Below are 12,737 nucleotides of genomic sequence, written 5' to 3'. Positions count from 1 at the left end.
TAATGAAGAAACCTTCTGGCTATTCTACTCCCTCCCTGTGACTACTACTGGCTCCACACCAGGATAGAGACCTCTTATGGGAGATATGTGCACCTTCTGATGTGAGGATACAACCAATAAAAGGGTCACATTTGGCTTTAACTGAAATCTGAACATGTATTTATCCTCATAAGAAAGGATAGATGATAGATAGATAGATAGATAGATAGATAGATAGATAGATAGATAGATAGATAGATAGATAGATAGATAGATAGATAGATAGATAGATAGATAGATAGATAGATAGATAGATAGATAGATAGATAGATAGATAGATAGATAGATAGATAGATAGATATGAATAAAAAGAGAAACAGCAAACAGTTAGACAGACAGATAGATGTTAATAGATAAATAGCTTGAAAGATAGAACGATAGATAGATAGATAGATAGATAGATAGATAGATAGATAGATAGATAGATAGATAGATAGATAGATAGATAGATAGATAGATAGATAGATAGATAGATAGATATGAATAAAAAGAGAAACAGCAAACAGTTAGACAGACAGATAGATGTTAATAGATAAATAGCTTGAAAGATAGAACGATAGATAGATAGATAGATAGATAGATAGATAGATAGATAGATAGATAGATAGATAGATAGATAGATAGATAGATAGATAGATAGATAGATAGATAGATAGATAGATAGATAGATAGATATGGATAAATAGACAGACAGATAGATGTCAATCGATAAAAAGCTTGAAGAATAGAACTAGAATAGATAGATAGATAGATAGATAGATAGATAGATAGATAGATAGATAGATAGATAGATAGATAGATAGATAGATAGATAGATAGATAGATAGATATGAATAAAAAGAGAAACAGCAAACAGTTAGACAGACAGATAGATGTTAATAGATAAATAGCTTGAAAGATAGAACGATAGATAGATAGATAGATAGATAGATAGATAGATAGATAGATAGATAGATAGATAGATAGATAGATAGATAGATAGATATGGATAAATAGACAGACAGATAGATGTCAATCGATAAAAAGCTTGAAGAATAGAACTAGAATAGATAGATAGATAGATAGATAGATAGATAGATAGATAGATAGATAGATAGATAGATAGATAGATAGATAGATAGATAGATAGATAGATAGATAGATAGATAGATAGATATGAATAAAAAGACAAACAGCAAACAGTTAGACAGACAGATAGATGTCAATAGATAAATAGCTTGAAATATAGAACTAGAAAATATAGATAGATAGATAGATAGATAGATAGATAGATAGATAGATAGATAGATAGATAGATAGATAGATAGATATGAATAAAAAGACAAACAGCAAACTGTTAGACAGACAGATAGATGTTAATAGATAAATAGCTTGAAAGATAGAACTAGAAAATATAGATAGATAGATAGATAGATAGATAGATAGATAGATAGATAGATAGATAGATAGATAGATAGATAGATAGATAGATATGAATAAAAAGACAAACAGCAAACTGTTAGACAGACAGATAGATGTTAATAGATAAATAGCTTGAAAGATAGAACTAGAAAATATAGATAGATAGATAGATAGATAGATAGATAGATAGATAGATAGATAGATAGATAGATAGATACTGTATGTAGACAGATATGAATAAATAGGTACATAGAAAGAGAGAGAACATTTATAAGCCAGATGATTTGATGTAAGTGTAAAGATACCTTTAATCGACTGTAAATGTTGCAAACTTAGAATTCATACATGAATAAGGAGATCCATATGAAATATTCTTATAGAATACAGCCCAAAGTATTCTGTGAGTTAGTCCTCTTATATTATTAGGTACAGGTCCTCTTTGTAGTCCTGAATCAGTCCTGATTTCAGGGAAGATGCATTCTAGGACTATTCTCCTTCACCCTCCCCTCCCCCAAGCTCTGGAACTTTGGCACAAAACAGTGGATCCAATTATTGCTAATCTGTATTTGTTAATGTATGTGCTGTAAAAAGCGGACATGTTTCAGATTACACATGTAGCATTTTTGTAAATACTTTAATGCTTCCAGTGGAAGTGATACATGAATCGCAGCCTATAGCAGACTGACAATCCACTGCCTGCATACAGTATGATAATCGTTTTAGGTTAATAATTGCTGCTATACTGTATGTCTGGCCAAGTGATAGCTTCTAAGTCCCCGCACTTCTACAAGCTGGATGTGTGCAATCATTAATCCGGGGATTTGTGGTGTATATTAGCCAAAACATTATTTTATGTCTGTGAATTTAAAAAGTCTTTGGGGGAAAACCCCTAGCAGACCATGATTGTATATACAACTGTCTAATGTCTAGATGATGCTCTGATCCAGTGTTTCTCAACTTGTTTAAAGTCAAGTCACCCTTAAAAATTGTGCACAATCTCCAGGCTTCCCATTCTAAAATGAAAAAGAAAGGAATAGTTGTACATAATGCAGCAGCATTGACACACATAGAACACTCAACATTAGAGATTATTTATTTTATACGCCTTTGCACACTGGTACTGACTAGTATGCCAGTGTTTCTCCTCTCCCTCATTCAGCTAATGTGACCAGTGCAGATAGAGAAGGGCAAACAAGGACATCCTCAGGTGCTCAATGTCTTCTTTATCAATTTATAACATCATCATTTATTAAAAATTCCAAAAGCTGGATCACATGGTGCCCAAGGTTGTAATGCTGCACAAATTAAAACCTGTGGCTTTGTATAACAAAAAAAATGCAGACAAGATCCACCTGCCAGCATGCTGACAATTTTGGGCAATTTGAAGCCATTTTTTATATTTTGTCAAGGCCCAGAAGGCACCCCAGGGGGCCATGGATGGCACCCTGATTGAAAAAGGCTGCTCTGATCTCCAAAGAGGTAGTGGGGTTGATTTACTAAAGACAAATAGGCGGTACACTTTACCATTTAGGAAAGTTGCCATTTAGGGATTTTTCCCAGAGTTTTGCCAATGTGGTGAAATTTCACTTTGTAGAGAATACCCAATCATAAGTGCAAGAATTAGCATTTTGGCTTGCACATGATTGGATGATGGAAGTCAGCAGAGCTCCACCCCCGCCCCATTCTCTCACTCAATATCTCTTTGCCAAGTGAACGATATAAATCAACCCCAGTGACTCTAATATAAAGGAGCCCACTCTGGTTTACTATTATAGTAAATATTGTTCTTTATAGATTAAAAAATATTATAAAAGCCGTACCCAATTGTATATTGGGGGAAAGATTACACAACCATAGGGATACTCAATGTTCACCAAATTCACAACAAATGTCCAGGAATGCTATCCAGAAATTATGAATTATTGATTATGACAATACTGAATTTGGTGCTACACTTCTAGCTGATTATGTTAAATGTAAAAATAGGCTCCGCCCACTTTCAAAATGAGCCACTCCTTTACTGTGACAGTATTTAATTAATAACTAGCAATCCACAGAATCCACAATAATGTTAAGTTTATTATTTGTAGTAACACAGAGAAAGGTTACATAAAGATAATTTAATGCTTTTTTTTTTTCTTCAGAAAAACAGGCAAGAGTTGTTTGTAAATGTTGAATGTACTATGTACATAATGGATATATATATATATATATATATATATATATATATATATATATATATATATATATATATATATATATATATATATATATTATTGTGTACATAAATGCAGCATGTGTGGGACAACCATATTTGCTCAATACATTAGGTTTTGCTTCCAGCTTTACAGTGTAGTGTCCATGCACACTGGCTTACAAATTGATACTCCTATATGTGTTCTGCCTGTAGAAGCAGCAGCCCAATGTTATCCTATGTGTTCATGCACATAAGGACGATTACAGGCATCTTTTAAGATCAGCGTTTAGAGGCAGGGAAAAATATTGGTTTAGGTATCTGATTGAAACTTTCTGGCAGAAAAAAACGCTACCATGTACAAAACGCTTTCTTCTGCAGAGGGAACTGGCCTGTTTTTTTTAAAGTGTTAATAAACTCAGCACCCTGCATTGGCTATATCTGGTCTCCCACAGTATACAGGATATGGGAATTCAATTATTCTAGTAAATATAAACTGCTACATACCTTTTTTTTTTCTTAGCAGTATTTAGCAGTCTTGTGATTTCTATCAGTGTCTAGTTAAAGCTTGTAGGAGGAGTTTTTCATTCTCCTCTGACTGTCATATGAGGCTGCAGGACCCCTGACCTCTGTCTGCACAGTGCTGATTGGCCCTGTGCTGATCACATGCACCCTCCCAAGAAAAAAAAAAACTCTAGCAATATTCACCAAACTGAGCATGTGCAGAATGACTTCAAAAGTTCTGTTATATCAGGAGATGGATTGGGGACAGTGGAAGAAGTGGAGGATCAGAGAAGGCAGGATCAAACAGCCTTTTTACACAATGTGAAGGCTTAACCCCTTAGGTTCCACAGTGAGTAAAATAATCATGCTTTACTGCATTTTGATTGAATGCATTGACTGGTTTTACTGTTGAGAGTTTAGTTACATTGTTATCATACAAGTCTAGATGTTTAAAAAGTGCATGTAAACTCTAATACAAGCTCACTTTGCTCTGTTTTTTGGGACAGAGCAAAAAAAGAAGAAAAAAAGTAGCTGGTCAGAAATCTTGTAATCTGATAACTTTCTGATCTCTTTGCTGCTGGACTGTTGTCAGTTAGCATTGTTCCTTGCTATCTCTGTGGACTACAAAACACCTCCTCCTGTTACAGAAAGATAGTGAAGTGGTATGTAGTCCTAGCACACTTCCTGTTCTAGGGTCACAATACTGCTCAGTACAGTTGTCACCCTAGGACAGGAAGTATGGTAATAGTAGATGTGGAGAAAAAAAAAAAACAAATGCAGCAAACGCATCTCTAAGCTGTATATTATGTTTTATTCTTGGGTTTAGACATGGTTTAAGTAATGGGGAGTTAACTTTACATAATAAACAAAGCTCTGTTTACTTCAGCATCAGTTTTTTTTTCTAATACTCCTATTTATCATCATGGGGTATTTAGTGAACATTCTCTATAAGTTCTATGCATCATTAGACTTATTGGAAACAATGTGCTACCTATATGAAATATATCTTATCCCAATAGTTGGTAAAAGATAGGAACAGTGTTTGTATTGAGCCAGTGAGACCTCCCTCTAGTGGCTAATGTACAAATCTTGATATTTAATATATACACAAATATTAGACATGTAGACATGCAATCTTAAACACATGGCAAGTATAAAAAACACTGTAATAATCATATGGTCCCATTACCCCCCCCCCCCCCTTAATATTAACACAAATATTACAGTGTAGACATGCGATCTTAAACACATGGCAAGAAGAAAAAACACTGTAATAATCATGTGGTTCCATTACCCCCCCCCCCCTTAATAATCCACATTGCTGAGACTTGATTGTCACATGTATCACGGATGGCCCTTTAAATACTGCATTGGTGAGCGGCGGGAACGGAACGTATGGCTATATATGTCACTGTACACACAGTCGTATGTAATATATAATGATGTATGTCATTACTGATGTACCCCCATTGCAAGCCACTCAGAGTATTCAATAAATGGTATTTATTTGAATCTAGCGATGTCTGTTTAATTCTTAGGTACCATGTGAATTACCTCTCTTATGTATTCCTCCAATCACCCAGTGCAGAGTCTCCATCTTCTGTGCCTGACAACACCTGTGTAAGTAATTAAAGATAAGAGACACACATTAATAATGGCCTGCCCAGGGGACTGCAGGAGGAGCAGGTCAATGGCTTGCTGGTCTCCGATTCAACGCTGTCTGCCCACTATTCCTTACAGATCAAAGTTTGCTTGTTTGTTTTGTTCATGCTTTATCCATATATTGCTAAAGAGGAAAGAAGAATTTGTATTGGATGGAGAGAGGCACGTGACTATAGGAGGCATTGCACTGATATATACAGTCAATAATATGTGATAAATACAAAGCAGTGCAGTCTAAATGCTCAACACTTTACCCTAGAGGTATCTTTGTCTTTCTTTCTTTCCTTCATTTATTAACATGATTCAAAAATATTCTCTCCCCTATCTTTCTTTACCCTTGTGTTCTAGAGGTATCTGTCTTTTCTTTCTTTCTTTCTTTCTTTCTTTCTTTCTTTCTTTCTTTCTTTCTTTCTTTCTTTCTTTCTTTCTTTCTTTCTTTCTTTCTTTCTTTCTTTCTTTCTTTCTTTCTTTCCTTCCTTCCTTCCTTCCTTCCTTCCTTCCTTCCTTCCTTCCTTCCTGAGGTATCTGTCTTTTCTTTCTTTCTTTCTTTCTTTCTTTCTTTCTTTCTTTCTTTCTTTCTTTCTTTCTTTCTTTCTTTCTTTCTTTCTTTCTTTCTTTCTTTCTTTCTTTCTTTCCTTCCTTCCTTCCTTCCTTCCTTCCTTCCTTCCTTCCTTCCTTCCTGAGGTATCTGTCTTTTCTTTCTTTCTTTCTTTCTTTCTTTCTTTCTTTCTTTCTTTCTTTCTTTCTTTCTTTCTTTCTTTCTTTCTTTCTTTCTTTCTTTCTTTCTTTCTTTCTTTCTTTCTTTCTTTCTTTCTTTCTTTCTTTCTTTCCCCTAGCTGTTTATATATTATTCTATGTTTAAGCATAAGTATCTCTCTATATAATGCATTCTCATCCTCTTTTCTTTTATTAACACGATTGATTCAAAAATATTCTCTCCCCTATTTTTCTTTACCCTTGTGTTCTAGAGGTATCTGTGTTTTCTTTTTTCTTTTCCTTTCTTTCTTTCTTTCTTTCTTTCTTTCTTTCTTTCTTTCTTTCTTTCTTTCTTTCTTTCTTTCTTTCTTTCTTTCTTTCTTTCTTTCTTTCTTTCTTTCTTTCTTTCTTTCTTTCTTTCTTTCTTTCTTTCCCCTGTTTATATCTCATTCTCTTGTAAGGCTTATATAAGTATCTCTCTATATAATTCCTTCTTATTCTCTTTTTTTTTATTAACCCGATTCAAAAATAACAGCAGTGATACCTAGCCCATAGCAACCAATCAAAATTCAGCTTTCGGTGGATTTAACAAAATGCTGAATTATAATTGGCTGTTGTAGATCATCGCACATTGCTACACCATCAATCTTTGGCTCTTTCTGTTGACAAAATAAGTTTCACTGAAAGGAAGTGAATTTAAGAAGGAAGTTACAGGATAGCCAGAACCTGGCAAAGGTACAGAGCTGCACAACTGTTCTTCATCAGACATGATGGAGCTCAATGTAAGCAATATAAATAATTACAGATTATGAATAAACTGAATACATAGGTACACACTGCCAGGGCATACACTCAGTACTCAGTAATAAATATACTTATACATCATTATTGTATAATGGTTCCTACAGAAGAACAACTAGGGGAATAAAGAAAGGTTTGGATACAAAAATAATTGCGGAGTTTGGCAATCCAGCTTGGTAGCTGCTGCAGACTGTAAGAATGATGTCCCTATAAATAATGTGATAATTTGATAATGATTTTATAAAGTCTAAAGAAAAATGTAAATTTAGAAATTCCTAAATGAAGGTGATACAGTACAAGAGTATCTGCCCACAATGCAATTACAACGTGGTTAGGAAAACTCAGATGACATGAAATAGGGTAGGTTCCTTTAAGAGATGGAGCTAGTTACATTTATGGGCATTTCATGCTCTTAAATATTAGAGGCGGAGAAAACTAAAATACAAATGAGATCAAAGAGAGAGAAAATGGTAGAGATGGTTGATAGATGGATAGATAGATAGATAGATAGACAGGGCAATATATATATATATATATATATATATATATATATATATATATATATACATATTAGTAACAAACAGTCTTGCAGACATGCAGCAGTAAGCACTGAGAGTATCAGTCACTTAGAAAGTGGCTTTGGTTGATTCCTGGGTCCCTTTGGCCCTTTCATTAAACTGATAAAGCATCAGCTGAGTCCAATGTTTATTTCCTCTCCTCCTGATAAAGCCATACTTCAAGCAGAAGCTGTTTATCCTCTGGAAGATGCCGGCCTGGCTTGCTGGCTCTATTCTGCATCCCGAGCCTATGCTTTACAAGATATACGAGATCTTTAATGATATGTCATATTTTCAGGCAGATGAGAAGCTATTTTGTGGCCCCTGGAAGAGACACTAGATTATCAGAGTCTCAAAGAGAGAGTCCCTGGGTTTATAACACCACCCTGTCCCCTAACTGTTCCCCTGTCCTTCCGCACTTCTGTCCCATGATAGGGCTCACAGTGACACCAAAAGGGATAATTGTATTAAATTGTATCGTGATCACCATAAAGGTAGCATCTGACTTTACGAAAGTATCACAAAAATATACAGATATATCACCTACATTTTACATGGTTGTAAAAATCTATAAAATATATTTAAAAAGGAAAAAAAATAAAAAGTGTCTACTATTGATATAATAGTATTGATACTAACGGTATTATAATAGTATAGTAACAAAGTAACAATAGTAAAATATATAAATAAAACAAAATAATAATAATTGTAAGAAAATAAAACAGCACAGTAAATGATAGGAATATATCATATATATTGACTGTGCTGTGTGTGTGCATATATATATATATATATTGTATATATATATATATTCTGTAATAAAGATAGATACACAAATATATATGTGTGTATATATATATATATATATATATATATATATATATAATGAGAAAAAATGGTTACACAAATATATGTGCATGTCTATATATATATATATATATATATATATATATACACAAACACACACACACATATATATATACATATATATATATATATATATATATATACATATATATATCCTACTATTGTCTACCCTCTGATGCAAATTGGGGGGGGGGGTAGAGGGCAGTAGTATATTTTAAGTAAGAGCAAGCCCCGACAGAGAGAGGCTGTCTGTTAATTAATGAGCAAGTTCAATGTCTACAACGCAAAATCTATCTATCTATCTATCTATCTATCTATCTATCTATCTATCTATCTATCTATCTATCTATCTATCTATCTATCTATCTATCTATCTATCTATCTATCTATACACACACACATATATATATATATATATATATATATATATATATATATATATATATATATATATATATATATATATATATATATATATATATATATAGATACATATAGAGGTATAGAGATATATCTATATATATGAATATATAGATATATATATACATATAGATATATCTATATATATGAATATATATATATATATATATATATATATATATATATATATATATCGTTTTAATATCGCTACCAGTTCTCAATTAAAGGTTGCCTACATTGCAAAAATAATACAAAATCACATCTACAAGAAGAAAACAAACCAACTAGGATGCTTTGATTATAAAAATAACTATGAAGCGACAAAAACACAATACATACACTCAAATTGTTGTCTTACCTGCAATCCTCAATTATTTTCGTTCCTGTTTTAGCGATTCAAACATCATCTCTCTATTACTATGATCGAGGGGAAAAATAATAATAAAAAAACAAAAAACAAAACAAAGGGAATTGCTATTTTTTGTAGTTTAGCATTCGTATCTTGCATTATCCTGATTCAATAAAGGCTGGGTGTTGTGTGTGTATAATGTAATTTAAAAATATATATGGCCAAACAAATGATAGGGGGGAGAAAGTGACAAGTGCATTAGGCATTATAATTCAACTGGGCTCCACCTACCAGCCGTGCCTGGTAATTAATGGAGCTCCCAGCCTGCAAACGGCTGCATAAGGCAGGGAGAGGCAACGAGAGAGCGAGAGACATGCCATTGGAGATAATTGATTACATCCCAATCAACAATAACTTGTTAGCCATAGTCAATGTATCAGTCTCTCCGTTTTTTCACTCTCTCTCTTCATTTGAAGAATGAGGGCAAGTTGGAAGTAGTCTGAGAAAAGCAGAAGGGAGATTGTTTTAAGCTGCAAACTGAGATTCTTGGACAATAGTGCAAAAAGTCATCTTGTGGAAACCTTATCTGCTCATTCACACCTCCTTCCCTCCCTCCCCCCCCCTTTTTTTTTTTTTTTAAATTCGTTTTAACCTTGCACAGTCAGCCTCGCAAGCCTTGAAGAAGACAGAAAGGAGACCTTGGAGTTCTACAAAGAACTTTTTTTTCCTTGGGAAGCTCTCGCCTTTGTGAAGCTCGAAATGACTTCCAAGGAAGAAGCTAAAGCATCATCTGTGGAGGAGAGAAGGAGAAACGCTTTGGACCACTTGCCACCTCCTGCAAACTCTAACAAGCCCTTGACTCCCTTCAGTATTGAGGACATCCTGAACAAGCCTTCAGTAAGGAGAAGTTACACTATCTGTGGGACAGCTCACCTACTGTCCTCTTCTGAAAAGCCCCCTCCAGCAGGACTACCCCTGTCCAGCAGAGCTCTTCTCTCCCAGACCTCACCTCTATGTGCCCTGGAGGAGCTGGCCAGCAAAACCTTCAAAGGTCTGGAAGTCAGCGTCCTACAAGCTGCTGAAGGTAACACTCAAGTCTTTCTCTAGTTGAAATAATCCTCCAAATTGTTTATTTTTGGAAGACAGTTCCTTGTTTATTTGTATAAGTTCATTTTTTATTTATTTATTTATTTTTTTAGTTCAATAATTTTTATTGAATTTTAAACATAACAAATCCAAACAGGAAAAACACACAAAAGAGAAAAAAATATATCAAATTTATAATTAAACAATATAATGAAATATTGGGTTTGAACAATCATTATAACATAGGTAGTATATGTATAATTTATTTATGTTTTAATTCTTTATTTATTGAAGTGGAAAAGGCATACAATATTGTCAGGATGCGTCTAAAAATAAATATTATCTTACTTTTACCGTATTTATAAACACAACTGTGCTTTATTATTATTATTATTATTATTATTATTATTATTATTATTATTATTATAAAAGAAAAAAAAAAGAAACATATGTTTTTATTTGTTCTGCAAATTTTAAATTGTTTAAATATATTTAGTAAAATAAAGAAAAAATAAATTCTTATATTGTAAAATTAATGAACATTTTTTTGATTTTCAGGACGAGATGGGATGACCATTTTTGGCCAGAGACAGACCCCCAAAAAGAGGAGGAAGTCCAGAACAGCGTTCACCAACCACCAGATTTATGAGCTGGAGAAACGGTTTTTATACCAAAAGTACCTGTCCCCGGCGGATAGGGACCAAATAGCACAGCAGCTGGGACTGACAAACGCTCAAGTCATCACCTGGTTTCAGAATCGCAGAGCCAAGCTCAAAAGAGATTTAGAGGAAATGAAACAAGATGTGGAGTCAGCCAAAAAATTGAGCCCCAACACAGTAGAAGCGGTGCTTACTATTTCAGAACTGGACGAAACAGAGTCTACTATGAGCAGCACCAAATCTAGGACCAGGTCACCCCATGTACTGGGCAGTCACCTCCAGTTGTCACCTTCTTCACCCCTTTCAGATCAGCACACGAGCAAAGAGTGCTCAGAAGACGAAGAAGATGTGGAAATCGACGTCGATGATTGACTTTTTTTTTTGTTTATTCCAAAAACGACTTAAATTAAAACAAGAAAGGACGGTATTTTTATGCTGCACTTGTTCATATGCCAGATTTCAAAAATCATACCTTTCAGCCAAGGCAGTTTCTTTTTTCAAATAAAGCAATAAGTAATATAAGAAAGACTTAAATTACAACGGCTGCCCAATCAGGTAGTTTTTGTGTTTTTTTTATTATTATTATAATTATTATAATTATTGTTCTGATTTTTTTTGGAATGGTGCAATTGTGGATGGCTTCTGTAAAAACAAAAACATATTTAAACATATTTTTTTAAGCTCTTTTTAATCTCTATAGATATTTTCCTCATCATCACACGTTTCGATAAATCCAAAATTTTTATTTAGCTAATGTATCTGCTAAGACTTGCCATAATTCTCTTGCATGTTATGCACGATTTTTTTCCCTTCTATATTATGTTTCCTTTTTTTTTTTTAATTAATACCTATGTCAGTTTACCTAATTTTCTAATATCAAATACATTTTTCTTTAAACGCAATTTCTATCTCGTTATACCATTTAGAATATCTATATTTTCTTGTCTGCTGCAACATGCTTTTTTAAAACAATCCTACCTTTCATAATATTAATATAAAAGGAGGTGGAAATATAATTATTTTTACTTGTTTTTAGAATTTTGCATGACACAATGAAATACAATAAAATAATACTGCAGAAAAAAAAAGTTCTATAAAATCTTACATGTACAGAAAAAATGTTTGTTAGAAATGTAAAGAGAAAATGAAAATTGTAAAGGCCCGTTATTTAAGTTTTAGCACTCTAAACGGTGCTGGTTTGTTTACCTAATTTGGGTATTGTACAGATATTTTTTTTTTTTCAAATACAATAAAATAAATTTTAATAGTATTGACAATGTATTCAGTTTACATACATATACACAGACACACACACACACACACACACATATATATTTATATATATATATATATATTTATATATACATACATATATTAAGATAACATGCATATATATTTATATATAAAGTGTTTCAAGACAATGTGTTGACTACCAGGCTTCTATGTTTTCCCAATGTAACAATAAATAAATAAATAAAAATAATATTATATATAAATGTATA

At 33.0% G+C, this 12,737-nt stretch overlaps 1 protein-coding gene and 1 long non-coding RNA gene across 2 annotated transcripts in view; one reads left to right on the top strand and one right to left on the bottom strand.

Annotated features, from left to right (window-relative positions):
- The window catches only part of LOC309564505, a 50,398-nt gene extending 40,757 nt beyond the window's left edge, over window positions 1–9,641 (bottom strand). Inside the window, exons 1-2 of the long non-coding RNA XR_014225750.1 lie at window positions 9,500–9,641; window positions 5,693–5,754 (exon numbers count right to left, since the gene is read on the bottom strand). This is a non-coding gene — a long non-coding RNA (uncharacterized lncRNA). The remainder of the gene's footprint in view (window positions 1–5,692; window positions 5,755–9,499) is intronic.
- A 477-nt stretch (window positions 9,642–10,118) lies between these two features.
- Window positions 10,119–11,958, top strand: LBX1 (ladybird homeobox 1). The gene is made up of 2 exons (XM_082269132.1): window positions 10,119–10,574; window positions 11,135–11,958. The coding sequence occupies exons 1-2, from the start codon at window positions 10,250–10,252 to the stop codon at window positions 11,605–11,607; spliced, it is 798 nt and encodes a 265-aa protein (XP_082125258.1). The 5' UTR covers window positions 10,119–10,249; the 3' UTR covers window positions 11,608–11,958.
- Window positions 11,959–12,737: the final 779 nt, after the last annotated feature.

Source organism: Pelophylax lessonae, assembly GCF_965119305.1.
Source record: "Pelophylax lessonae genome assembly, chromosome: 9".
In the NCBI taxonomy this organism is placed as follows: domain Eukaryota; kingdom Metazoa; phylum Chordata; class Amphibia; order Anura; family Ranidae; genus Pelophylax; species Pelophylax lessonae.
The sequence above is the reverse complement of the archived record's forward strand: the minus strand, read 5'-3'. Positions and strand labels throughout refer to the sequence as shown.

Bases quoted from the DNA above. Each gene is read 5' to 3' on its own strand.
- LBX1 (XM_082269132.1), top strand. From the start codon at position 10,250: ATGACTTCCAAGGAAGAAGCTAAAGCATCATCTGTGGAGGAGAGAAGG. The intron at 10,575-11,134 runs GTAACACTCAAG...TTTGATTTTCAG, and splicing joins CGTCCTACAAGCTGCTGAAG to GACGAGATGGGATGACCATT.